The following is a 25,492-nucleotide window of genomic DNA, read 5'->3' as shown; positions in this document are numbered from 1 at the left end:
GACGAAAATAAATATAGCCGATGAAATTGATCTGTTTTGGTGTAGTGATTGCATAAAGGATTGTTGCCATGTGGTTGCTTCAGAACGCAGTAGCAATCAACAAAGTACGTGTTGTGTTTGAAAAGGGCCATTGTGCCTCCAGGAGAAGTTGATCAGAGAAATTAGAGGCTGGTCCATGAATCAATCAGCAAATATGCATTTCATCTGGGAATACGTTGCAGATGTTTTAATTTTACTGTATGGATCTACGTTTTTAAGCCTGAAGGGGGAGTTTTTAAATAATAAACTAGATCCAATTACTATTGTTGCCAAGGATGATGAGAGCCTACTGAATTGATGGTCGAATGTATCTATATTTTTTAGAAGATTTATATGATTATTTATTATCTAGCTCGCCTCGTGAGGATTAACTGTAAGATCCAAAATGAACCACCAATAAGTAATGTATAGTAATAAAATAGATGCTGTGTTTGTGGTCGGATGGTGTGTTCCTTCCTCCTGTTCCCCAGAGAATAGTTGGTCACAGTATGTAACATGCAGAACCCAACACTTACAAGCGAACCCTCTCCATATCATGATGTCATCGGGATCGTCGGAGGGCAGCTGTCCTTGACGCACGCCAGCACGTCCCTGTACTCCCTGTTCACAGTGAAGCTATCGTACACCTTGCCGTCGCTGGACCTCTTGTACTCGTAGAGAAGGGACGAGTAGTTGAACGCCGTGAGCTTGGCGAAGCCGTAGTCCATCTCCCTGTAGATGCTCCAAGCAGGAACCTCGGTGGTGAAGTTGCTCAGGTGGCTGCCACCGCCCCCGACCACGACATGGATGGTGCCGTTCATGGTGCCCGAGTAGTGAGACTTCTCCGAGCTCGTGCATTTTTCCTGCAAAGATTAGCATTAGCATGCATTCACGTAGACCAAACTGAACTTTGTACAGGAGGAATTGGCGCTACCTCATAGACTGGGCATGTCCTCTCGTAGTTGTGGACATGGCCATAGAACGCCATGTCCACCCTGTACTTCTGCCAGAGCTTCTGGAGGCTTTGCCGGGAAGTTGGCTCGGCGAACGCCCCGTCTATGCCGTAGAAGAAACCGGAAGAGTACCCAAGGACGCGATGAGCGATGAATATCAGCCATGGCTGCTTCTTCCGGTCGACCGTGGCGAGGCAGTTCTCGATGAACTTGTATTGCTCCGTGCCTTCCCGCCAGTCGTGCTCGCTGTCCGCGATGCAGAACCGGAACATGCCATAATCTGTTGAATACCTGTTGAACAAGGGCAATGCGTTTTGTGCAGGGAAAACATTAATAGTTACTGTTCACGATCTGGCATGGCAATGGACATAAACAAGAGTCCTAGTAAGCTAAAGGCTACAACAGCTACTTACCAGTAGTTTGCTCTGTTTTCTGTTGGTGTATAGTACATGGTCTCAGCTAACACACCACATTCCCCTCCAGAGTCTGTTCCATTGAAGAATGTCCCACTGTTGGGCCAATCTCGTTCATGATTCCCACTGCATCAGACAAAGCAGGCTATATAAAGCACTAATGATTTCTGAAAGCTTTGTAAGGTCACTGAGTTGCAGAATAAGATACAAACCTTGCTATCATGTAAGGGACCCGTGAAGTAACCCCCTCGACTTGTTGTGTGAACTGATCCCATTGTGAAATATACCCATTGGCGTAGCTAATGTCACCAATGTGAAACACTATGTCTATGTTGTCAAGGTCCTTGATCAGTGTATCGGTAGTGTTAAGTGATCCAGGCTGGTAGTTGCTGTACTCGTTGCTACCATCCCTCTCAGCCTAAATCGACAACCCAGTGTGAATTCACAAGCACTACGCCTTGAAAATTTGTAAAATTTTGTGGAACACAAACATGTAACATTCATCAGTAACAGTCTGAACATGTTACCTTTCCCATATCTCCAAATATAACAACACGCTGCAGTGACTTTTGACCAGGATAAGGAGGTGCTCTGAAGGAAGAAAACTTGCCCCATGTAACATTTCCATCAGGCAGCATATGCCCAATTTTGTAGTAGTACCTGGTTGGAAAATTACATATATATATATAAATACTCAGAACATTAGAGAATTCAAAACTGGAACAAATTTCTGTAGGACTGGAGGAGGCAAGAATTTACTCTTTATTTGGCCACAAGTCCGTCAGGAATGCTGTGTGTATGAAACCAGGATCTCTCCAACCAACAGAACGAGCGGGTTCTCCTGCACAAGCACAGTGACTCAGTGAGACACTAGAAGTAAGAAACAGAAACTAGTTTGAGTTTACAATTTCGTCCAACTTAAAATTGTTCCCCAATAAAAGATTTATTTGGATCCTGCATTTAGTTACGATGGATATCATGCTAATAACTTTGGCGCTACTAAATGGAATAAATTCAATCTAAATCCAGTGAGCACGCTAACAAAGTTAGGACTTCAAGTGTTGTGACCGGCATCAAATATCAACGCCGGGGTCGAGATAGTGGCTAGGCCAAGCCGTCGGTCATGGGGCTGCTGCCCAGATTTCTTTCCCTAGTTACTTTGATTTGTTTTCATAAGAATAGGATCAGGTTTTTTAAGAGAGGGATACCTCTAAACAGTTTCGGAATTAATTAAGGAAGGCAAATGCTTGCCTAGCCTCACGGGGCCTTCCCTCATGCACGCCTTCCTCTCTCTCTCTCGTGATTCCTCTCTCTGCTTGCTGCACCATGGCGCCACCTCGCCGCCGGGGGTTCAAGCCCCGGCCACAAGTCTCCTACTCCTACCACCTATGCAGCCACGGTAGTACCCCCAGTTCTATCAATCTGGTATCAGATATGCTAGGCATTGAGGATCCGGAGGAGGAGCAGCCGCCAGCCGCGATGCCACCATGAAGGCCCCGGCCGACATCGCCACGCAGCTAGCCAATGTCTCCACCCGCATGGCTTCCCTGGAGAGTCAGCACGCCTCCACATCTACGGGCGCCATGCCCCAAGGTTTGCCCTACAGGGTGCCAGGGTACGGCTCGCTGTCGTACTTGGCTGCCGCTACCTCCGTCGCGCCGCCCGCTTCCGCCGCTGCCACTGCCTCATCCGCCCCACTTCCCATCCACCAGATCAATTTTCCCCATTAGCCATCCCCAATTCCCACCATGCCAACGTTCGCACAGCTGCCACCATCCTTCGCGCCACCGGTGTCTCCAGCGATCGGCGCGCCTGGGATGTACGCTGGTGTGGGCGTTCCTCGCTTCAACAAGCTGGACTTCGCCAAGTACATGGCATGGAGGACCCCCTGAATTGGCTCACGCAGTGTGAGCAGTTCTTCAGGGGGCAGCAGACACTTGTCTCCGACCGCGTCTAGCTTGCCTCATACCATCCCACCAGTGTGGCCCAGACGTGGCACTATGCCCTAAGGGCACGCCATCCTGGGAGTGCTTCACTGAACTCTGCAACATGCGCTTCCGGCCGCCGATATGCTGCAACCGCCTCACCGAGCTTGCGCGGCTGCCCTTCCACCACACGGTCCACGATTACCAGGAGTGCTTTAACGCGCTGGTGTGACACACCTCCCAGTTGTCTACCCGCCAGAAGGCTGGTCTGTAAGTGGGGGGCCTCCCCGAGCACATCCGCATCGATGTCGAACTCCGGGAACCTGAGGACCTGCATACTGCGATGCACCTCGCGCGAGCCTTAAAGCGTCGCGTGGCAGCCACCATGGCGCCACAGCCCTAGTAGCCCCAGCGGCCTCACAGCGGCTGCTGCCGCTGACTGCTCCACCTCGAACACAAGCGGCATCATCGGTGCTACCAGCCCCGGCCTCGGTGCCGGCCTTACCTGCCCCGGCCACAGTACCGGCGCTGTCCGTGCCCCTGCGGCCTTTCCGCCGCCCGACGCTAGCCGAGATGATTGAGCGCCACCGCTAGGGTCTCTGGTACAACTATGACGAGCAATGCGTGCGTGGACATCAGTGCCCGCGGCTCTTCTACTTGGAGGTTGCCGACTACTTGGCCGACGAGGCACCCGAGGAGGAGAGCGCTGAGGTGCCCCTTGGGGACGAGGCCGCTGATCCGGTCATCTCTCTTCATGCCGTCGCCGGCATCCCCACCGAGGACATGATGCAGGTCCACATCGACATCCGCGGCCACAGCCTCCTCGCCCTCCTCGACAGCGGCTCGACCCACAACTTCATCAACATGGGGGTCATGCGCTGGATCGGGCTGGAGCCAATGGGTGCTGCCATTCAGGTTGCAGTGGCGAATGGCGACCGCATCCACTGCGAGCGCGTGGCCCACAATGTGGCCATGTGCATCAGTTAGGAGGACTTCTCCATCAGTTGCTTCAGCATTGACTTGGGCGGTTTCGACCTCGTCCTCGGCGTCGACTACCTTCGTACCTTGGGGCCCATCCGGTGGGACTTCGAGGATCTCTCCATGTCCTTCTAGCGGGGCATCCTGGAAGGGGGAGGGCGCCCCTTGGCCCATCTCCTGACAGCTGGCTCTCCACACCCTTGCCATGAATCTGCAGCTACCCGCTACTTGAGCGCCTCCTTGAGTAGTACAGCTTGACCTTCGATGAGCCTCGCGGGCTGCCGCTGGCGCGCCAATACGACCACCGGATCCACTTACCACTAGGCACGGAACCGGTGGTCATCCGTCCGTACCGATATCTGCAGCTGCAGAAGGACGAGCTCAAGTGGCAATGCGCCGCCATGCTGGTGCAGGGCATCATCCGACTGAGCACATCCTCATTGTTAGCATCGGTCTTGCTAGTCAAGAAGGCGGATGGCTCCTGGCGCTTCTGCATCAACTACCGCGCCCTCAACATAAAGACATCGAAGAACAAGTTCCCTATCCCGGTTGTTGTTGAGCTTCTGGACAAGCTCCGTGGTGCCAAGTTCTTCACCAAGCTCGATTTGCACTCCGGCTACCACCAAGTGCTGATGTTCCATGCGGACATCAAAAAGATGGTGTTCCGCACTCACCAGAGCCACTTCGAGTTCCTCATCATGTCGTTTGTCCTCTCCAACCCGCCGGACACATTGCAGGCGCTCATGAACGATGTCCTCAGGACCTTCCTCCGCAGGTTCATGCTCGTTTTCTTTGACAATACTCTGATCTACAGTTTGTCATGGTCTGAGCACCTGCAGCACGTCCACCTCATCTTCGACGCCCTCCGCGCCCACGACCTCCACTTGAAGCGCTCCAAGTGCACCTTCGGGGCGCCATCGGCCACCTACCTCAGCCACGTCATCTCTGCGAATGGTGTCTGTATGGATGGTGACAAGGTGGACGCTGTCTCGACCTGGCCGGAGCACCGTTCTGTCCAGGGCGTGCGCGGCTTCCTGGGGCTGGCCGGCTACTACCGGAAATTCATCCGGGACTTCGGGACGATCATCGCACCTCTAACGCGGCTGCTGCGCAACGACGCCTTCGATTGGACTCCTGAGGCAGTGGAGGCATTCATGGTGCTCAAGCGCGCCCTCTCCACCGGGCCGTTCCTTCAGTTACCGAATTTTGACCGGAAGTTTGTCGTCGACTACGACGCTTCCGGCACCAATTTCGGCGTTGTTCTCCACTAGGGGGCCGAGCCCCTAGCCTTCTTTAGCTTACCCTTCGCCGCTCGCCATCACAAGCTGGCGGTGTATGAGTGGGAGCTCATCGGTCTGGTGGAGGCTGTACGGCACTGGCGGCCATACCTCTAGGGTCGCCGCTTCCCCATCCGCACCGACCACTATGGCCTGAAGTTCCTCCTAGATCAGCAGCTGTCCACTATCCCTCAGCATCAGTGGCTCAGCAAGCTGTTTGGGTTCAACTTTGCTGTCGAATATCGCCTAGGCCGCCACAACCCATGGCAGACGCCCTCTCGCGTCGTGACTCTGACTCCGGTGCTGAAGACGCCGTGCTGCACACCCTTTCAGCCCCCTCGTTCAGCCTCCTTGACGAGATCCACACCACCACCGGGACTGATGACGCCTCCTACAGTAGCTGCGTGATGCCTCCCTTGTGGCGTCGTGGCGCACCGAGAATGGCTTCCTGCTCCACGGCAAGTGTATCTTTGTGCTAGCGAAGCGCGATCTGCACCAACAAGTGCTCACCCTCACTCACACCGCCGGCCATGAGGGGATCCAAAAGACCCTTCAGCGACTACGCGCGAACTTCTACATCACCGGCGACAGGGCACTCGTCCAGGACTACGTCCGTGCGTGTGCACGTGCTAGCGCAACAAGATGCCGACCCTGCAGCCAGCCAGACTTCTTCAACCCCTCGACGTACCCTCCTAGGTGTGGCTGACATCTCTATGGACTTCATCGAGGCGCCGCCGAAGGTTCACAGGAAGTCCACGATCCTCACTGTCATCGACCGCTTCTCCAAGTATGCGCACTTCATCACACTCAGTCACCCGTACTCGGCTGCCTCGGTCGCTCGCGCCTTCTTCGACAACATTGTTTGCCTGCACGGTTTTCCCATATCCATTATTAGTGACCATGACCCAGTCTTCTCCAGTCACATGTGGTGCGACCTCTTCAAGATGGCCGGCGTCAAGATTCGCTTGAGCACAGCATTCCATCCACAGACAGCCAGCCAGTCGTAGGTCATCAACAAGGTGATCGCCATGTACCTTCGCTGCCTCACAGGGGATCGGCCACGCGCATGGGTCGACTGGCTTCCGTGGGTGGAGTATTGTTACAATACTTCCTTCTACATGGACCTCCACGGCACACCATTCGAGGTGGTGTACAGCCGGGTACCACCGCCTCTCCTTCCTCACGCCACAGGGACAGCTCAGACAGAGGTGGTGGACATGCTGCTGCGCGATGCAACGCCTTCCTCGTGGAGTTCGTGAGCGGCTTCTCCGGTTCCAGCAGCATGCGAAGCGCTACTACGACGACCACCACCGAGAGTTGGAGTTCGCGGTGGGGGACTGGGTGTGGCTCCACCTCCTCCACCGCCCGACACGCTCGTTGGCGTCCCGGCCTACGGGGAAGCTGGGACCTCGCTACGCGGGGCCCTTCCAGGTGCTGGAGCGCATGGGGTAGGTGGCCTATCATCTTCAGCTTCTAGCCGACGCCTGTCTACATGATGTGTTCCACGTGGGCCTGCTCAAGCCATTCCGTGGGGACCCTCCGACGTCTCCACCCCGTACCACCCATCCAGGACGGCCGTCTTCTTCCAGCGCCCAAGCGTGTCCTGCGCGCCCAGCTTCGTCGGGGCGCCTGGCACGTCCTCAGTCAGTGGCATGGCCTACCCAGCGACGACGCCACATGGGAGCCGCTCCAGTCGGTCAAGGACCACTACCCTGACTTTCAGCTCGAGGACGAGCTGTTTGAAGAGGCGGGGAGAGATGTTATGACCGGCATCACATATCAACGCCGGGGTCAAGATAGTGGCTAGGCCATGCCGTCGGTCATGAGGCTGCTGCCCATATTTCTTTCCCTATATACTTTAGTTTGTTTCCATAAGAATAGGATCAGGTTTGTTAGGAGAGAGATAAATACCTCTAAATAGTTTCATAATTAATTAAGGAAGGCAAATACTTGCCTGGGGCCTTCCCTCACGCACGCATCCCTCTCTCACGCGATTCCTCTCTCGCCGCCGCCTTTCCCTGCTCGCTGCACCACGGCACCACCTCGCCGCCGGGGGTTCAAGCCCCGGCCACAAGTCTCCTACTCCTACCACCTATGCAACTGCGGTAGAACCTCTGGTTCTATCATCAAGTGTCCAGCTTACTTTTGAGAACTAGAATTTTTCATTTTCCCTCATTGACCATATTACTTCTGTGATATTATATTGAATGTTTTTGTATTAGACATACCGCAGATGCTTTCACGATCAAAGGTGACTGTGCCAGCTGCAGTGCGTACACCAGGTCTCCATTTCATGCCCCACTCAACAAAGGGATATGCCTCAGTGATGTCGTAACCACTTGTCCATGTGACAGTCATCTAAGGAGACGCAAAAAACAAAGTTTGTGTGTGGGTTGCGTTGGAGCTTTCAAGCTAGGTTTTCCAGTGTAAGGCTGTAAGCCATAGAGATAACAACAAACCTCATTCCAGGATTTTCCCTGTGCTAGGCGTGGATAAACCGGAGCTTTTGGGTTCGCAAAAGCGATGGCAATTGATACTGCGATAAGTTTTGGCTGTAAAAAAACAGGTAAAGTCAAGAGTCAGTGCTTTCCATCCAATGGTCGTATATGGATCGGATAGGATAACACTACAATGTCTTATTCCGGAACAGACATTTGAAAGTCCACCAGTGAACAATGCAAATGAAAAGTCCTGCCGCTGGTTTATCAGCTGAAACTTCAGGGTTCCTTTCCCAGACTTGCCATAATCTGATGAGTAATTTGCAAACTGATACTGAAACGAGAAAAAAAAAGAAAAAGATTTAGGCCTGTGTTCGTCATAAGAATGCGAAGGTTACTCATTGTTTCATCTGACCTTTATTGGTGCTGAGCATATGACAGGACCTGGTCCTGATCCATGAGAACCAGGGCATGTGGATGAGCTGCAGGAAAGTGGAGCAACATTTCCGGTCAGGTTATCAAATACAATCTCACGACATAAGAACGAGTATCCTGTAATCCCAAATTTAGAGTTTGGATGATGGTAAACAAGGAAGTGTACTTGAAGTTTGAAGGAGAGAATATGCCGATCCAATCATCACCACTAGGATGGGGAGCAACAAAATCTACAGACACCCAAGCAGTATCTTCACCCTGTATTGACGACGTTGTCAGACTTCTTTTCATCATACAGCAAAAGACTGAATAGTAGTATTTCATTCAGAGCTACAGCTACTAAGCAATTCTCATAAGTTCCTCAAGTTCATTTTTGAATGTTGATGTGGTAAATTCCTACTTTTATATTGTAAAATACATTTATTTTTCTTGTTCCCCCAGAAGGAAAAGAATGTTATATGCACCCTCATTTATTTTTTCTTTCTGTGATGACATTGTGAGGCACGTGCACAGACATCACTCGCATACCAACCACACTTAGACAACCACGTTTATGTAAATCGTGGACACTAAGATTTGGAACCTGGTAAGTAAGTCATATGCTCATGCCTCCACTACCATAGTAAGATGCGGTTCCCATCATTTATGTGTAACTCGTGTAAAATCTAAGATTAAAGCCTTAAATCAACGAAAAAATGCCGCTCATCATGATCATGAATAAGAGAACTCAAGTAAACAATTGTACAGGAACTGTAAAAAAGTTAATATTTAAAATATAATTATACTTACCAAGTTACCATTCATTAACCACTAGGTAATGTACAGTGTGTGAAACCAGAATGATAGTATTGACACACTACGTAGGTGAGTCCAGACATATGTTACTCCATTATCATCAGAATGGGTGGGAACACACGTCCATGTGACCATTGAACGAAGGAGTATGGACAAATAAGAATGAGCTAGGGAGGGGTGCAATAATTATGCAGCCCAATTTGGTCCACGCTATCGTCTGATTGGGATACCCATGGTCCACCCAATTTCGGCATCACGCATGGAACCTATTTTCTGAATTCTGATTCTACAGCAATCATATATTCATGTTACTCCAATTCCACCTCCCAGAAAAGACATGCCTCTGACCAAAAACACCTTGTCCTAGTGACAACTGGCTAAGCATGAGAACTAAGCAGAGCGGCTCAAATCAGAGGGTCAGCCACGTCGGAGTCGAGACTTATTGGACACCTTTCGAAGCTCGGTTCAACGGTCAGCAAGAGCTGCTGCTGAGCTGCGCACCGGGCATGGGTTCAGAATGTTGAAGATATTATCCACAATGCTATGGATCAGCCATTCCTAATCGGAGGTTTCGGTTTTATGTTTCGAAGTTACAGGATATCTAGTGTACAGTATTGAGTATGGACGCCCTTATGAACAACAGCAACAGTAGCGCACTTGGGAACATCTCCGCTTTTTTTTGTTGCAGTTGCCCAATTAATTAAGAACAAGGTAGAGGCAAAACTATAAATTTCTGGGTTTTTTTACACTTATGAACTCTTCTCGCTCCAGCATTTAAATGAAAAGTATGAACACACGGAGCATTACTTTATGCATGAGCGGCACGAATATTCGCTGAGACTTTCTGATGACGCACTGGTGGGGGTGACATGGGACAAGGAATAATTTATCCCCGGCAGCCTGCGTTTGACTCCAAATAATTTACTTGAGATGACGCGGAGAAAAAGCTTGCCTCTCACTCTCAGCTCCTCGGCGGGTCATTTGAAACTAACCGCCGCTCTAGCTTGTACTCCGTCCGAGTGCACGCCAAGGAAGGTCGCATTGCTTATTTGCTTTGTGCTCACGAAATCGAGTAACCATCTAGTAATAACCATCAAGTTTATGATCGTTCAGGGATGAGTTTTTTCTTGGATTGATTGGGTCAGGAACTAGGTATTTATTACTAGCAATAGATGGTTTCCAAGTTCCATACGATAGATTCTCCCTCTAATCGTTTAAGGGAACATTTGATTTGATCTTTCTGTTCTCTTTTGATGCAATGCAAGCAAAGCAATTGCCTTCAGAGTATAAGAATGTTAACAATGGAGCAACAGCGTATAAGAATCCAAGGATTGCAGGCGACGGGCGAGACTTCCAAGAACACATAAAGTCCAAGCACGCGGAGACGACAGGAGGAATAAAAGCATCCGGATCAAGGACGGAGGGCGTACCTTGGTGCCGAGCAGCGCCGGCGAGGCCCGCACCGCGGCGGACGCGTCCAGCGCCACGCGCGCGCGGTGGATGGCGATGCGCGACAGCGGCTGCACGCCGCCGTGCCCCGCGGCGGCGGCGGCCAGCAGGAGCACGACGGCCAGCCGCGCCGCGACTTCCGGCCCCATCATGGTGGTGTCTGCCCTTTTATTTGCTCGCTAGCTCAAAGACTGGAGCCGTGGAACGGGCAGCACCGCGCGGCCTCCCGGCTGCTGGCCTTTTTATCAGCGGCCACGCCGGCGTGGCGGCGCCGTGGCGCGCGAGACGAGACCAAACAAGGAGTTGACTCGGGCTGCACGCGGCGCCGGTGGAGATAGAGGCGTGCTTGGGTTTGTTTGGAAGGGCCTCACAATCAGAAAGATTCCCGGCCGGCTGTCTCGCGTGAAGTAAACGATGCAAGTCGAGGGAGGGGAGGGATCCATAGGAACTTTGGGTGTTGACACGCGATTTTGTGGATAGTTCACATAGGGCGATGGACTCCATACCAAGCTTTTTAAGTTTAGCCGTCTGTTCTTGTTTTCAAATAGTACGTTCACACCAACCATATTTCCATTCTCGCCGCCTTTCTTTTTTGGAAATATAAGCATGGAGGGACAGGACGTTTTCCTACTCTATTGAAAGAGGAAGAGGAATCTTGTGAGCCAAGTGCCCCCAGCACAACACTAGTGGGAGTATATACTCGTGTCCATCCAAGTCATGATGGGAGATTTGAATCTCAATTTGTCTCAAAGATATAGAGGTGAAAACTAATCCCGCCGTACCTTTTCTTTCGAAAACTCGTCTCAAGCTGAAATTTTACAGGATGTACCCGATCTCATATGCCATAAAGTAAAAGATAGAAAATAGAGAATTGTGAAACAGAAAAGACGGCCTCTGCGACTGAACTCAACAAAAGACTAGCCATTTGAGATGATGAAGAACGAAAGATCGATAATGCCCGCCGTGATCCATCAACGCTCACTGATTTCCTTGATAATGCTTGAGACCACCGCTGTCTTACCTTTGGACACACTTTCATTCTGCAGCAGCCAAATCTTCTAGACTATGAGCTTGACCAACGAACAAAAACCTTTGTGAACTGTTTTAACAACCAACCGTGATCAATATCGGTTCCTAACTCCTGTTAGCCTCGGTTTCACAACGGATACTATGAAACCGAGACTAAAAGAGTGTGAGTACTAGTACCGGATAATATCCGGTACTAATAGATCATTCGGTACCATTTGGTAATATCAACCGGTGCTAAAGGTAGTATGTTCAAAGAATGATAAAAAAAATATTGTAGATTTGCGGCAGCCTATATATTTGTACCGGTTAGTAAACCAACCGGTAATAATGTATAGCAATTAAGATCTAACTTTAGCCGGTATATATATGGTAGATGAAAGGTCATTTTTCCAGCAATTCTGCCCCAGTGCTGCCATGAGCCCATGAGTGCCTAATGTCCAGAAGACCGTAGCAGCTTAAGCCAGCATACTCTGCTCAAAGTGCAGCCTAATGTAGGTGGTCTACTATCACGGATTATTATGATCGTAGCGCAGAGTTCCCATGGTTCGTTAGCTCATTACATATCAACAGCTTTAAAGTCCAACATCTCTTATAGACCGCCAACAAAAGAAAAATTTGGACATCAAAGGGGTGCAGGACATCCAAACTGTTTCCCCCACTTGCCAGTGTTGGAGTGAAAAGTGAGAGATGCATGGAAAGGATTCGTGAAAGTGATGTATTCCATTGAGGGGGATCACTTTTTATTTATATACATGCCTAAGGGGCCAAGGGCTGAAGGGACATACCCCTTCGGGTTGGCCCTTTCGTGATTAGTAATCAACTAATGATGTCAATAATCACTAATTAACTAATTACAATAAATTGATCACTAATTCTAATTTCTTCCTAGCACTCCCCCTTGATCAATTTGTTCTTGTGGTCTTGGAAACAATGGAATAACTTCTTGAAAACCCTGTGGAAGAAATAAGGAGAAGTGTGGATATATCATAGGAAAAACTCCTTTAAAACCCTTTTGGGAAAAATAGGAGAAAATATTGATATGACATATGTGATTGCTTGACAGCATATTGCCTCAATAAAAATCTATGTATGAGAAAACCTTGATAAAAAAAACTTATTAGGAAAAGAGTGCAATTTGATAATCAGAAGATTATAAACATGTTATATCAAGAGTTTACTCCTCCTGATACATGCAAATCTTTAAGTCATCTCATACCAATTCCAAAAATATATTTCTGGTATAATGATGTACGAAGGATTTTGTGAATAAATCTGCAAGATTATCACATGACTTAATTTGCAAGATTTCTATCTCTTTATTTTTCTGTAGCTCATGAGGATAGAATAATTTAGGAGCAATGTATTTTGTGATATTGCTCTTTGTATAACCTGCATTCATTTGTGCAATGCAAGTAGAATTATCTTTATAGATAATTGTTCGTTTCGTGATTGAACCAATATCACGTGACTGTTGTATGTGATTGATCACTCTGCGAAGCCGTAAACATTCACGTGAAGCTTCGTATAATGCGATTATTTCAGAACAATTAGTGGATATGGCTACTAGAGTTTGTTTGGATTATTTCCACGATATAGCCATTCCACCAGGTAAAAATACAAAACCTGTCTGAAATCTGGCATTATGGAGATCTGGCATTGTGGGGATCAGACGGATAGCCAACATATCTATATCCGATTATAGCTTTATCTTGGTCAAACTGATAGAATAAACTAAGATCTTGTGTACCTTGGAGATATCTGAAGATATTCAAGATATTCTTAACTCCTGTCTAATGATGTTTGGTTGGAGCTGCGCTATATCTAGCTAGTACGTTTACAGCAAATGCAATATCAGACCTGGTGCAATTTGTGGCATACATTAGTGCTCCAATTGCACTTAGATATGGAACTTCAGATCCCAATAATTCTTTATTTTCATCCTTAGGTCTGAATTCATCCTTATTCATATCAAGAGATCGAACGACCATAAATTTTGGAAGAATTTTCTGGATATATGCAGACTGATGTACGAATATCCCTGATGGGAGATGTTCAAGCTGAAAGCCTAAACAAAATTTAGTTTTACCCAAATCTTTCATTTCAAATTCTGCCTTTAGATGGTTGTGTGCTTCATCTATATCTCGTGTATTTTCAATGATATTGAGATCATCCACATACACGGATATGATACGTAATCCACTTAAGGATTTCTTAATGAATACACATGGGCAATCATCATTATTGGAAAAGCCCTTCTGAAGAAGGAATTTCTTTAGTCGGTTGTACCATATTCTACCCGACTGCTTCAAGCTGTATAATGACTTTTAAAGTTTTACACAATACATGTTGCGAGAATGATTCTTGATCGGAATAACAAGCCCTTCAGAAATTATCATATAAATATCCGAATCTAGTGACCCATAAAGATATGCTATCACAACATCCATGAGATGCATGGATAGATCTTTCTGAGCTGCCAATGATATAAAGTATCGGAATATTATACCACTCATAACTGGAGAATATGTTTCATCGAAATCGATGCTGGATCTCTGCGTGAACCCTTGTGCTACAAGCCTCGCTTTATATCTCACCACCTTATTGTTTTCATTCCTTTTACGGATACGGGAAAAATATTACGAGGAGTAGGTATAACCGATGAGAATACCTCTCATTTTTTGAGTGAGTGCAATTCAGTCTCGATTGCTTTCTTCTATTTGATCCAGTCCGAGCGTATGATGCACTCTGCCATGGTCTTAGGTTTTGGATCAGGTTGAAGGTGAAGGTCACTTGCAATCTTAGAGGAGAAATTAATATCGACGATTGTAGTTTTTCTATTGAATGATTCTTCAGAACCAATATAATTGGTGGAAATTTCATTTACCCCTTGTGACTCTTCTATATTTCCCAAAGTATTAGAGTTAAGGTTTTCCCATGTCCTAGCACTTCTATTGATGTGCATATTTGTGCTAGGTATATGGTGTATCTATTGAACATCCATATTGTTTGGATTTTTAATATCCAATTGGTGTCTATCAACATGATGTTGATTTGCATTTACCATTTTGGAAGTACACTTCCTTTATTTCTGCGGATGCTGTTTTGGAGTTTTATCCTTTGTTACCATACTTCCCCCCTCTAATTTTGATTTGGGAGATTTTGAGTAGGAATCTCTACTCTTTCTGATACATTAACAACAGGATTGTGTAACTTTGTGACACTTTTGTAGTTAGTAAATACTTCTGGCAGGTTATTTGCAATGTTTTGCAAATTGATAATCTTTTGAACTTCACGTTCAGATTCTATAGTACGTGGATCATAGGACTGAATACCTGAGGCATTCCAGTTTATTTCTTGGCATTCGTTACGATACATATTGTATCCCCCTAATGCCGGGAAATTGTCCTCATCAAAGATGCAATCAGTGTGACGGGCAGTGAATAAGTCCCTTGTAAGAGGTTCAAGGTATTTTATGATTGCATTTAATAATTTTCGTTGATTTATACCCTACATATATCCCTAATTTTCTATGGGGACCCATTGATGTACGTGGCAGTGGTGAAATCGGTACGTATACAGCGCAACCGAATTTTCACAGATGGGAAATACTTGGTATGCCGTGTAAGATGGTCCCACATACTAGCTGCAACGGGGAAGCCTATGATATGCATTAGGTCTTATTTGAATCAAGTCTGCGGCGTGTAAGACTGCATAACCCCAACAAGATGTTGGTAATTTGCAATTCTGTAGTAATGGTCTTGCAATTAATTTTACTCTCTTGATAAGAGATTCGGGTAATCCATTTTGTGTATGTACATAAGGTATAGAATGTTTCACATTAATGCCTAGAGCCATACAATAGTCATAGAAGGCTTTTGAGGAAAATTCGGCGGCATCATCCATTCTGATGTATTTTATTGGATTGTCCAGATAATGTACTCTTAATTTGATAATTTGAGCAATAAACCTTGCGAAAGTATGACTTCTGGTGGATAATAAACATACATGGGACCATCTTGTTGATGCATCCATAAATACCATAAAGTACCTAAATGGCCTAATTAATGGATGATTAGGACCACAAATATCACCTTGAATGCGTTCAAAGAAATGTCAGTGGTTCAACCTTTATCTTAAGACTAGTGGAGATGTACATGCCACAGGCACGTATTTTAAAAAAATTATTTGAAAATAATTTGATTACATCAACCACTACTAAAAAATTATTAATACCGAGCAATCTACTCCACTTCAGAACTGGTACACAAATCTTTAAATATAAGAAATTTTATATACATGATGTCTTTCATTCAATCTGCTAACTTTAGAAGAAACATAACACAAACAACAATTTTATTTGGATGTCATCTACTTAAATTCTGCGCAAAAATAAGTAAGATCAATATATTAGATATAATGTGATGAGCAGAGAAAATACTTATAGTTATGGACAATAAAAATAAAAACAAACACACCTTATGGAGCAGCTCCTGAGCCCGAGTGGCTCGTTTAGCGTGTTTCCCTTACTCTGCTTCGACTCAACCTTGCTGTCATTTTTGGCATGAGGGAGCAGCGACAGGATGTCCTGCATCAGATGCCGGTACCTGCGCGAAGCATGCACGCGTCAATCGAATCATTCACCACGGGATACGAGTAAACATGGAGCACCTACCTGTACGTGATGCGGCGGGAGCAGGTGATGAGCACACCTTCTCCTTGTTCCGGAACGGCGGCGCCGCGGCCACGGAGGCGAGCTCGGCGTCGGGGGCGGGTCCTTGAAGCCGAAGAGTGTGCGCAGCGGGCGCTCCGGCGCAGAGAAGGGCTAGCACTAACGAGCATGCATGTGTGGTCCGTACGTGTAGCTAATAGGAAGAAAATAAGCTAGCCTGATTTGTTGCCAACAGATGTTGATTGGAGCCAGCCAATCACATACATGCATATATATAGGGGTGTTTAATTCCGTTAACACATACATGCATGTGTGGTTCGTACGTATAGCTGATAGAAAGGAAATAAGCTAGCCTAATTTGTTGCCAACGGATGATGTTGATTGGAGTCAATCACATACATGTAGGGATATTTCCGTTAACGTGCAGTGTGCACATATCGCAGAGGTACTACTGAGGTAGGAAAGGAATCAAAGAGAGAGGAGGAGGCTGATTTGTCGGGCAGGTGATTGGAAACACAAAGCAGGGGTTGTGGTGGGTCTGGGGTAAGTTTAGGTGAAAAAAGTTCATGACTTTTTGAGCAGATTCATTCTCTAAAGTATGGTTTTGAGATCTTCACCAAACTTTGGTATCCGCTTAGCCCTGACAAGTAGGTCGTCCGTGAGGAGTACAGTGAGCCTAATCTTGGTGAGAAAGATTTTCAATTCTTTTATCCTTTATACTATTGATAAGAGGGTCTTAAGATAAATTTCCTTGTGGCACATGCGGTGCACACAAAATCTGAAGGTTTGAAAAATTTTGAACTATTCATGTGATGACCAAGTGAATTGCTAATAATTTTTCGCATCATCCCAATTTCAGGATGACCTAGGCGATCATGCCAAGTCTTGAAGACATCAAGATTTTAAAAAAAATATCTTATATGCAACATGTTGTACGGGTTTTATGTATGTGAAATACAATTCAGTTGATAGTGAAGGAATTTTCTCAAGCAGTTGCTTTGGCATATCTGTCATTTTTAGTGATGAATATATATTCATATTTGTTGTCACTATGTGTTTTGATATCAAAACCATTACGATTGATATCTTTATAACTCAATAGGGTATGAGTTGAATCAGGATACAAGAGTGCATCCTCGATTACTAGTTGAATACCCATAGGGAGAATTATTATAGCTCTTCCTAAACCAAAAATCATGGCATTGCGCCCCGCGATAGTCATGACATTTTCTTTACTCTTTGTGAGAGTTTGAAAATATTTAATTCCCCTGAGTATAGTGTTAGTGGTAGCACTATCCACTAAACAAAATTCTTCCTCTATTTGGATTGTCCCCGTAGGATAAGATATAATGGTTGAGTCAAAATATATTAATTTTAACTCAAAAAATTATATAATACATACTTTATTGATCAAGTATCATATGTCTTTACAATATATTATTGTATGTCTAGATAATCAAGTTTTAGGGTGATAGAGACTAGTTGGTGTCTCCAAATATGTTGTTGGATTGGAATTCCACGAGCATATCATCAGTGCTGAATAAGTCGTCCATCCGCGGAGCGATCTTCTCATCATTATTTTCCATAGGAGTATCCTTGAAACAACTGGCGTCAATAGGTTGAGTAGTGAAGTGTGCGTCATACTTGTCCCCTTGAACTTGTTTGCCAACAGATTTCTAATAGAGTTCAACCAAATCCTTGCCAGTGTGGCACTTCTTAGTGATGTGGTTGCGACAACCACACCTTTAACAAACTTGAGAGTTGTCATGGTGAAAATTTCTCTTCGAAGTGCCTTTGCCTTTGTGAGAATCCTTGTATTTCTAATAATGGTGCTTATTTTTGTTGTTCCGTTTTTCCTTGAAATTCTTTTTGAATTTCTTGCCACCAAACTTCTTCGGAGTGGTCTGACTATTGTAATGAACTTCAGGCAGAGGTGAGGCCCCCACGGGGCACATTTGATGATTCTTTGTTAAGAGTTCATCATATTTTTTTTGTCTGGAGTAGGTCGTATATCAAGTCAGAATATTTGGCATAGTTTAAGCAGCGATATTGCTGTTGCAATAACCTATTTGTACGAAAAAATGTAGACATCTTTTCAATCTTTTCTGCATCATTAACCGGTTAATCATAAAAACAAAGCTTGGAACAAATCTTGTGAACGACAGAGTTATATTCTGCAACAGATTTGAAATCCATAAGATGAAGTAGAGACCACTCTCGTCTTGCTTCTATTGCCTTTTGTTGATCATAGCATTCGAGTGCAACCCAAAGTGCTCTAGGATTCTGATGAAGATGGTGTCTCAAGAAGTATAATGTGGTATATTTGGCTTCATATGAAACAGGTGCTTATGGATTTGGCTCATCAATTGTATTATTGAAGTCTTTTGCTATTAGCATGATTTTTACATCCATAGCCCAAGTCAGATAATTGCTACCATCTGCGGCAAGTTCAGCGAAATCTTTGTTGACTAAATGAGCCATTTCCCTACATGAGAGATCATGTATAAGGTTAATTTACTATGGTAAATTAAATAATATTTTGTGTGTAAATTTATGCAAAATAATGAAGTCAAGCTGATTCTTGCAACATAATTTAAGGTATATTGAATTAAATAGTGACTATTTTGTTTGTATTCCTACAGGAATTAATGACTTGATAGTCATATTTTATACAACCTTCATTGTATAGAATATTTTGGATATACACGTTGTAGGTAATCGATGTAGACCTCTTGGTAATGGGCAAGTAACTTGCTGACTAAAAGCATTATCTCAGGGCAAATAAATTCATGATGTAGAATATAAGTCTCCATCATGAATTTATTCAGATTTATATTCAGATATATATATACCTTAGTTATAATTTGCATATTACTACATGATGTAGAAAATAAGTCAAGTGCCATATTTGTAAAGATACAAATAAAAATGAATAGCAAATGAAAAGATTGTTCTAAACTAGTATTTGCATAACCAATGTGAGATCTACAAATCACATAATGTACAATTACTGCGGTAATCATAGCATCCATATTACATTGGTGCTAACATCCGAACCTGATGGTCCAGATAGCTATTTACAATATTTATGTAAATCCAGAATAGTTGGAGGACTAAAACAGAACAATCTAGGACCTCAAATATAAACATGCAGAACTTGATAGTTTAAATATGTAAACAGGTAGAATTTTTGGGGCCTAAATGCAAGATTGCATGGGAGAGAGGGGTGGGAGGGCTCGTCTCGGCTCTAGCTAAGAGCCTAGCTCGGCCGGCCTGCTAGCGGCTCGGCTTGCGCTTGTGGGCTGACTTGGCCTGTTGGCGGGCGCCGCCTCCTACCGGCCCAACTTGGGCCAGCCGGCACGGTCTGTATAAAAGGGGCAAGAGGGGAGCGATTAGGGTTGAAACTCTAACCGTCTGACCCCTTTCCAGCCGCTGCCGCCACCGCCTGGTTTGTGCGCTCCTGCTGCCACCCCCGGTGAGCGCCGCCGTATCCTCTTCCTGCGCCGCTGCCTCCCTTTCCCCTTCCCCTTCTTGTTCTAGATCTGCCAACCATGCGCCGGCCTTGTGCCGTCTGCTGACCCCCGCTGGCCATCAGTTGTCGGAGGAGAGACCCAGCATGGCTAGGCACCACGTGCCGCGCCGGATCCCCAGCCTGCGGTCCGTGCTCGCCATGCGGCCAAAGATGCGAGCAAGCGTGGGCGTCATGGACGCCGTGGCATCGGTGGCCGTGGACGGGGATGCGGGTGCCATTTTGGGCGCCTCTAACGCTGTTGATGTGGCCGCCGCTGAGGTGCTGCCGGAGTTGAAGAATGGGGGCGCACCCCCACGAGCCGCCATTTTACCAATGGTGAAGCTTGGGTGCGTCCTTGCAGTGGTGAGTCTGGTGAAGCTAGTGGCGGTGGCGGGGGGCTGCCGGTGTTCGAGGGGCCGGCCTGAGGGACGAAACCGACGTTGCCGGCTGTCGCCTCTGCGGGGGGTTGGGGATGACCCCGATGCCAAAGTTTGTGCCCCCCGGATGGTGATGTCGGAAGACCAGAGGGCGAGGAGGTTCCTCGTGCGGCATTGGCGTCGGAAGGTGAGGTGCCACTAGTGGTGATGCCATTATGGTGCGCTCGGAGGAGTCACTTGTGGTATTGTTTGAGGCCGCTGCAGCGGGTGTCGAGGGACCAGGCCACTGGCCTTGGTTCAGTGGTGGTGCCGGGGTTCCCCGTCGATAGCGAGGACTCCAATGGCGAGGCATCCAGTGACCCCGCCCACACCGGTGAAGCATCGGCCACGACCACCACGGATGCTGTGGCCACAACGACCATATCGCCATGCAGAGTTCCAGTGGCGGCGACCATGAAGCGGGAGGACGAGGAAGCCATCATCCATGGCAAAGAAACGAAGGTCAGAAGGGTCCATGCTTACCAGGGAGCGAGAGGCCTTCCAGCCTCTGTTTCTGCCTTGTCGATCAGTAGAGAACAACATGTGTGATAGGCCTTCTAGCCTCTGTTTCTGCCTTGTCGATCAGTACAAAACAACATGTATGATAACGTGTTGGAGTGAAAAATGAGAGATGGAAAGGATTGGTGAGAAGTTAACAACATGTGTGATAGCTTGTTGGAGTGAAAAGTGAGAGATGGAAAGGATTGGTGAGAAGTGATGTATTCCATTGAGGGGGACCCCTATTTATATACATGCTAAGGGGCCAAGGGCTGAGGGAACATACCCCTTCGGGTTGGCCCTTTCATCATTAGTAAGCAACTAATGATGTCATTAATCACTAATTAACTAACTAGTGATTAATTGATTACTAATTCTAGTTTCTTCGTAACAGCCAGATCGCCTATGGAATGGAACAATGGTCCTGTTTGGCATAGCTGAAACTTGTTCAGAAGCTAGCTGGTGGCTAGCTGGCCAGAGAAACAGCTTGTTAAAGAAGCAGCTGGTCACAGAAGTTAAATGTTGGGCAGACTACTTATTGAATGGGCTGAAATCCTGTCAAAAGTGAGAAATGACTGAAATATCCTTACTGTTTACTGAATACATGTATTTCTTATGTACAGATATATATTTATTTATTTTTATAATAGAATAACAATAGAATTATTAACAACACAAATATATCAAACAATTAATCATAAATTACTCTTAAATAAGATAATGATAACTTAACTATAAATTAGATAACATAATTATAAATTAGATAATAGAGTGCCATATACATCATTTTTTTGCGCAAATTACATTATCAATATCTTCCAGCCAATGCTTGCGCAATAGCATCTCGTACATCTCCCATATCTTCCTCATCACCAACATAACTAGTAGTAGTTCCCGCATCCCCATCAACATATGTCTCATCAGATGCAAGTGTATCAAAGTCATTATCACTCAAATTGCTATCTCTAATAAAGTTGTGCAACACCATGCAAGCAATTATAATCTTTGATTGCTTCTCCACTGAGTAGCTCGGCATTTTTAAAAGAATGCGCCATTTCATTTTCAGCACCCCAAATGAACGCTCAATAACATTTCTAAGCGATGAGTGAGCATGGTTGAACAACTCCTTCAACCCAATTGGTTGGCCAGCATTTGTAAATTCTGTGATGTGGTACCTTTGACCTTTATAAGGTGCTAGATAGCCCTTTCTATTTGGGTAATCTGAGTCAACAAGATAGTACTTCCCGTCGGGAGGATGCGGAAAATTATTTTTGTATTTATTGAACACAGTGTCCCTCCATATGTGAGTATCATGAGCGGACCCAGGCCATCCCACTACCACAAATGTGAACCTCATATCAAAATCACAAACAGCCATAACATTCTGACTGCAATATCCATATTGATTCATATCCACTGCCTGCTTAGATGGTGGAACGATGACTTCAATATATGTTCCATCTATTGCACCTATGCAATTTCTGAAATGAGGTCAGGATCTATGCTCTCGGATTTTTGGATGCACCATAGCAAAGGTCTCATCTATGGGTTTGATATTTTTGGCAGCCAAAAGATTCACAGCTTCTAAGACATCATTGAACCTCCTACTCACAGTTTCTAAAGAATGTGAAAAAATATGCTTTGCTTGCCGAACTGATTGAGGTGCACCACACATCCATAAGAACATACCAAGTGCTTCTATCAAGCACATCTCATCTGAGGATGTCAAACCATAATTTTTAACTAATTCCTCATGCAAGCTATAGAACACTAACCTTCCCATTCTGAACATGTTATAGCAGCTCTCTTCATTATTGAGTTGCCTCTGAACAAATTGATAACCTGATTCTTTTGGCACTTTTCTTGGCTTCTTTTCAGATGAAGATATCCCACAATCAAACATTGCATAAGCTGCTATTGCTGCTGCTTCGTACATCCAACCACTTGATTCACTTGAATTACTTGCCATTTCAGAATCATTAGACTCACTTGAAGTGAAAGCCATCTGTACAGATAACTGAAAGCCATATGTCAAAGTTCAAAATTCAAAACTGGTTCAGCATACAACACACTAAATTAAAGGTACAATACAAATGATAATTTAAAAATACAATACACTAGTAATCTCTAGCGTTTCTTCCTCTCCTCCCAAGTCCTCTTAAGCCATCCAAGCTTCCCTTCAGGGGTTTTAAGAGTGACAAACACATCTCTAGATTCCTTTTTGATGAGGAGTTGCGTGGTATAAAAATATTCATCACTTCCTTCACATGCCCCAGCTTCAATGACTAATTGCAACATTTCTGCTATCTCTTGCCTAACATGATCAGTGGGTGAAGAAGTTGCAAAGCTTGAACTAGCTTTCTCCACAAATGATTCCACAAAACGCTTGAACTACATATCTCTAAAATTTTTCTTTCCCTTCTTTGGAGATTTATAAGCAGCACCTCTTTTCACAGGTTGTTTTTCAGCAGGACTTGGATATACCTCTTGGACATCATCACTACCATTATCCTTATCATTACAATTTCCATTTCCATTACCATTACCATTACCAGCTGACCCCTCTCTTGCACCTGGAGCCACAGCATTTGTATTGGTGTAGGACGCACCACTAAACATAATTTCAACATCTTCATCGTTATCCAAAGGGGCAAATCTAAATTTTTTGCACAACGGCATGACCTGAAACACAAAAACTCTATGAGTTTATATTATCATACAACAATATAATGAGATATACAACAAAATCAAATACAAGGTTGCTTACATTAATTTTTTCTTCCCACCAATCATCACTAGCCGCAATTGTACCGGTCTTTGGGTCTATTCCCAATCCAGATGCACTAAGAAGTAGTGTCTTCCATGTGGTAAAATCAGCTTTCAATGCATCCCATCGGTTTTTCATTTGAACACGGGTGTAATTCCTACCCGTCCGTTCATTGAATTGGCTAATAAGGTTGGCGTAACCTTTGTTGTTCAAACAACCTTGTGGTTTGTTATTTGCCAAGACTTGTTCCACACATATCTCATTAAAAATTTTTGTGGCATTTGCATCCCATTGTGCATTGGGTTTCCTAGTCTTTGGCATTGGCATGTTCTCCATCTATGCATTCAACAATTGATTGAGATTAGGATTACATGGTGCGTATCCATGGTTATATAGCTTGGTTGAGTGGTTTAAGTGTTTAGAAGTTGGCCCTAGTCGTGCAAATTCAGAAGCTCCACCACTGCTAATGACCAAGAGATAAACATATTTTCTATGTCAATGACACCCAAAAAACAATTATATGGTTTGTATTTATCATTTTTATTTTTCATCTCTAAACTTTGTGATGCTTTTATACACTATTCTCCTGAAATCTGTATGCGTACTTCATGCACAAAACAGTTACAAATTGAGGAAAGTAAGCGTTGAACCTTATTCCTGCAGAGGTTGCCCTTCTATTGAAACCAATTAGAAGTATATAAACTACAATATGACAGCCAGCCAAAAGTCCGAAACAAAGAAATGCAAAGAAAACCTTGCCACTCAATAGATTTACTCGACAATGCAAATGCAAACAGTCACTCCACATTGCATGATAACCAGATATGGAGTTACCACCATTCAAGCTCACTATATACAAATTATATACAGCTCTTTGAGGTTAGAATAGCAGGAATTGAGCCCTCAAATTCCATGAATGTTCTAAAAGATTCCCATACTCCTAAACCAAACAACACAGTCTAAAGTTCACATATCTAAACTCCTATTCCTATATTTTAGTACCTCCAACCAAATACGTTGCAAGAGAATTGATTATTGGTTAGAACAGGCAGAGCAAGGTGTAGGCCTAGCTATTTGAGACACGGATTGTCTTCTAATAATTTTCCACCTCAAATAAAAATACTCAGTATTTCCAAAAAAAAAGATCGGAGATAGCATGTATGCATTCAACAGGGCCAATACCTTCACACAGATCGGTTGAGGGAGGAGCACAGGAGGCTGCAGCGTCGAAGATCGTCGCAGGGGGCGACGCGTGGCTCGGTGAAGACCGTCGCAGGGGCGGCGCGTGGCTCGGTGCAGAGCGTCACAGGCCGGCGCGGGGGGCGGCGCAGGCCGGCGCGGGGTCAGGCCGCCTGGGTTCTTCCAACTCTAGCTCGTCGCCATCTTCGGTCACGGGCACGGGAGAAATTGGATTGGGGGAAGAGAGACGGGTGGAGAGGGAGGCAGCGCTATTTGTATGATGGCAAATGCGGGTAATTTTGATAAACTTTGAGGAGAGTTAGACCGCATAAGCTGCAGAAGCTAGTCCGCTCCCACTGCTCATTCCACGCGCGTTTCCTGAAGGAGGTCCGCAAGCGACGGTGGGGAAGCGGTCAAGAAGCGGAGCGTTTGGCCAGCCCGCGGCTTAAAATTGCTTAGAAGCTGGTTCAGAAGCTGTTCCAAACAGGTACAATGTGTAGTATGTGTTACTCACCGAGTATCCATTACTTGAAGTTAGGCTCCCCCGTAAGGTGCATTTGTTCGAGACGATCCCACAGCCGTAGATTGATGTCTTCGATATATGACTATATCCACTGGTCCGACCAAAATAAACTAGAAGCTCCATCTCTAATGACCAGCGGCAACGATGCTTCGCACATCGCAACCAGCTTTGTATCATGAGCTTCCTGACTCTTTCCACGACCTATTAAGGTTCGTCCGC

General features: G+C 45.5%; 2 protein-coding genes across 2 annotated transcripts; both read right to left on the bottom strand.

The window, feature by feature from the left end:
- Nucleotides 1–425: 425 nt before the first annotated feature.
- On the bottom strand, nucleotides 426–11,016 carry LOC112901673 (nucleotide pyrophosphatase/phosphodiesterase-like). Its single transcript, XM_025970630.1, has 12 exons — nucleotides 10,663–11,016; nucleotides 8,604–8,695; nucleotides 8,418–8,484; nucleotides 8,217–8,336; nucleotides 8,024–8,116; nucleotides 7,793–7,922; nucleotides 2,144–2,225; nucleotides 1,912–2,044; nucleotides 1,597–1,802; nucleotides 1,385–1,510; nucleotides 953–1,262; nucleotides 426–881 (listed from the first exon to the last, which is right to left on the bottom strand). Exons 1-12 carry the CDS (start codon nucleotides 10,831–10,833, stop codon nucleotides 573–575), a joined length of 1,839 nt encoding a protein of 612 aa, XP_025826415.1. The 5' UTR covers nucleotides 10,834–11,016; the 3' UTR covers nucleotides 426–572.
- Nucleotides 11,017–22,863: 11,847 nt separating this feature from the next.
- LOC112898929 (L10-interacting MYB domain-containing protein-like) lies at nucleotides 22,864–24,804 on the bottom strand. Its single transcript, XM_025967242.1, has 3 exons — nucleotides 24,754–24,804; nucleotides 23,572–23,907; nucleotides 22,864–23,486 (listed from the first exon to the last, which is right to left on the bottom strand). The coding sequence occupies exons 2-3, from the start codon at nucleotides 23,905–23,907 to the stop codon at nucleotides 23,196–23,198; spliced, it is 627 nt and encodes a 208-aa protein (XP_025823027.1). The 5' UTR covers nucleotides 24,754–24,804; the 3' UTR covers nucleotides 22,864–23,195.
- Between the last annotated feature and the right edge of the window lie 688 nt (nucleotides 24,805–25,492).

Source organism: Panicum hallii, chromosome 7 (assembly GCF_002211085.1).
Source record: "Panicum hallii strain FIL2 chromosome 7, PHallii_v3.1, whole genome shotgun sequence".
Lineage (NCBI taxonomy): Eukaryota > Viridiplantae > Streptophyta > Magnoliopsida > Poales > Poaceae > Panicum > Panicum hallii.
Note: the sequence above shows the minus strand (reverse complement) of the source record. Positions and strands in the feature narration are given on the sequence as shown.

Coding starts and splice junctions, on each gene's coding strand:
- LOC112901673 (XM_025970630.1), bottom strand. CDS start 10,833: ATGATGGGGCCGGAAGTCGCGGCGCGGCTGGCCGTCGTGCTCCTGCTG. Junction 8,485..8,603: donor TTCTCTCCTTCAAACTTCAA/GTACACTTCCTT, acceptor ACTTTCCTGCAG/CTCATCCACATGCCCTGGTT. Junction 1,803..1,911: donor TATTTGGAGATATGGGAAAG/GTAACATGTTCA, acceptor TTGTCGATTTAG/GCTGAGAGGGATGGTAGCAA.
- LOC112898929 (XM_025967242.1), bottom strand. CDS start 23,907: ATGGAGAACATGCCAATGCCAAAGACTAGGAAACCCAATGCACAATGG. Junction 23,487..23,571: donor GGTGGGAAGAAAAAATTAAT/GTAAGCAACCTT, acceptor TTTGTGTTTCAG/GTCATGCCGTTGTGCAAAAA.